The sequence below is a fragment of the Rhincodon typus genome, chromosome 44 (assembly GCF_021869965.1).
Source record: "Rhincodon typus isolate 14 chromosome 44, sRhiTyp1.1, whole genome shotgun sequence".
Taxonomy (NCBI): Eukaryota; Metazoa; Chordata; class Chondrichthyes; order Orectolobiformes; family Rhincodontidae; genus Rhincodon; species Rhincodon typus.
The window spans coordinates 1,479,627-1,481,278 of record NC_063375.1 but is presented as its reverse complement, the minus strand read 5'-3'; the positions used below and the strand labels follow the sequence as shown (position 1 = coordinate 1,481,278).

Genomic DNA, 1,652 nt, shown 5'->3' with positions numbered 1-1,652 from the left:
AATCCGCACATCCCTGGGCACTACGGGACAATTTAGCACGGCCAATCCACCCTAACCCGCACATCCCTGTGCACTATGGGACAATTTAGCACGGCCAACCCACCCTAACCCACACGTCCCTGGGCACTGGGATCGAACGCGGGCCCCTGGCGCCGTGAGGCAGCGGTGCTAACCGCTGAGCCACCATGGCACCCCGGAATGCCATCCCAAAACGATCAGGGTGAACTGGGCTTGGTAACGGGATAACCTTTTCAGTCCGTTTGTTCTCGCTCTCGCTGCGCACGAACCCTCCCAGTCACCCCCATCTCCCCCAGGAGGGGCACAGGAGGAGTGAGGGAGAGGGAGAGGTGGTGGTGCCTGGTGCTACTGTGTCCAAAGGGGTTCCATTTCGGCTAAAGTTTGCTGCAGGTTCGAAGCCCCATGCCCCGGCACCCAGCCAGAGTATGGGTGCTGTGGGCGAGTGGGTGAGGGGTCTATCGGATCCCGACCCAAGGCCGCCAAATGGTGCGGACCCTCCCACCGCGGAAAAGTTTGCCAGCTTGGCTGCCCAGGGTCGCGGATTCACGCTACAGCACTCCCTCACCCCCAACCCCCACCCACAGGACCACCTCCCACTTCCAGCCGGCAGACGGAAAGCGAAAGACAGAAGGAACCTGAGCAATGTCTTACCTTGATGGAGCTGGTCCTGTTGTGGTTGTTGGGGAGCTGTGGCACAGGTGGGGGGCTCGGTCGATACTGGGAGAGCGTGTGGTAGCTGGGGTTGGCATAGTAATGGATGTAGTTGGGTGGCACGTCTTGGGGGGGGGGGGGGGAGAGGGAGAGAGAGGTCAAAGGGGGCGTCAGAATTGTCCAAGATTCGGTGTCACTCCCAGTCTCGCGTAAACACCGTCTCTCTCATGCACGCGCTGTATTTACAAGAGCAGGTCAGAGGCTGGGAACCCTGCAGCGAGTAACTCCCGTCCCGACTCTCCCCCAAAAGCCCTGTCCCACCATCGACAAGGCAGGAGTGTGAGGGAATACCCCTCCCCCCACTTGCCCTGGATGGGGGGCAGCTCCGACAAACACTCGAGAAGCTCGACACTGCCCAGGGACAAAGCAGCCTCCCCCCCCCGGCTTTGGTTTGCCACAACATCAAAAACACCCACTCACTCCGACACCGACGCTCAGGCACAGAACAGCGTAACATGTAACACCCCCTCAGACATCAACTTCCAAACCCGGGACCCCTACCCCCTGGAGGGGGCAAAGGGGCAGCAGGTACATGGGAACACCAGCCCCCTGCAAGTTCCCCTCCAAGCAGCACCCCACCCCCACCCACACCGTCCCGACTTGGAAATATATCGGCCGTTCCTTCAGGGTCAAAATCCTGGAACTCCCTCCCTAAGGGTGCTGTGTGGGGTGGGGTGGGGTTGGTGGGGGGTGCAGTGTTGCAGTGGTTCAAGATGGCGGCTCACCCCCCACTTTGATTCCTCCAAACTTCATTTTGTTTCGGTTGCTCTGTGAAATCCACACCCAGAACCAGAGATAAGTGTATCAGCACAGACACCCAGCTCAGAGGGAAGTAGACTAACCCCGTGCTGTCCCTGTCCCTGGGAGTGTTTGATGGGGGGGACAGTGTAGAGTGAGCTTTACTCTGTATCTAACCCCATGCT

General features: G+C 59.6%; 1 protein-coding gene across 1 annotated transcript in view; it reads right to left on the bottom strand.

The window, feature by feature from the left end:
• The window catches only part of LOC125487748 (platelet endothelial aggregation receptor 1-like), a 14,027-nt gene that overhangs the window by 858 nt on the left and 11,517 nt on the right, over positions 1-1,652 (bottom strand). The window contains exon 7 of the mRNA XM_048619944.1: positions 670-794. Coding sequence (XP_048475901.1) covers positions 670-794 — 125 coding nt within the window. The remainder of the gene's footprint in view (positions 1-669; positions 795-1,652) is intronic.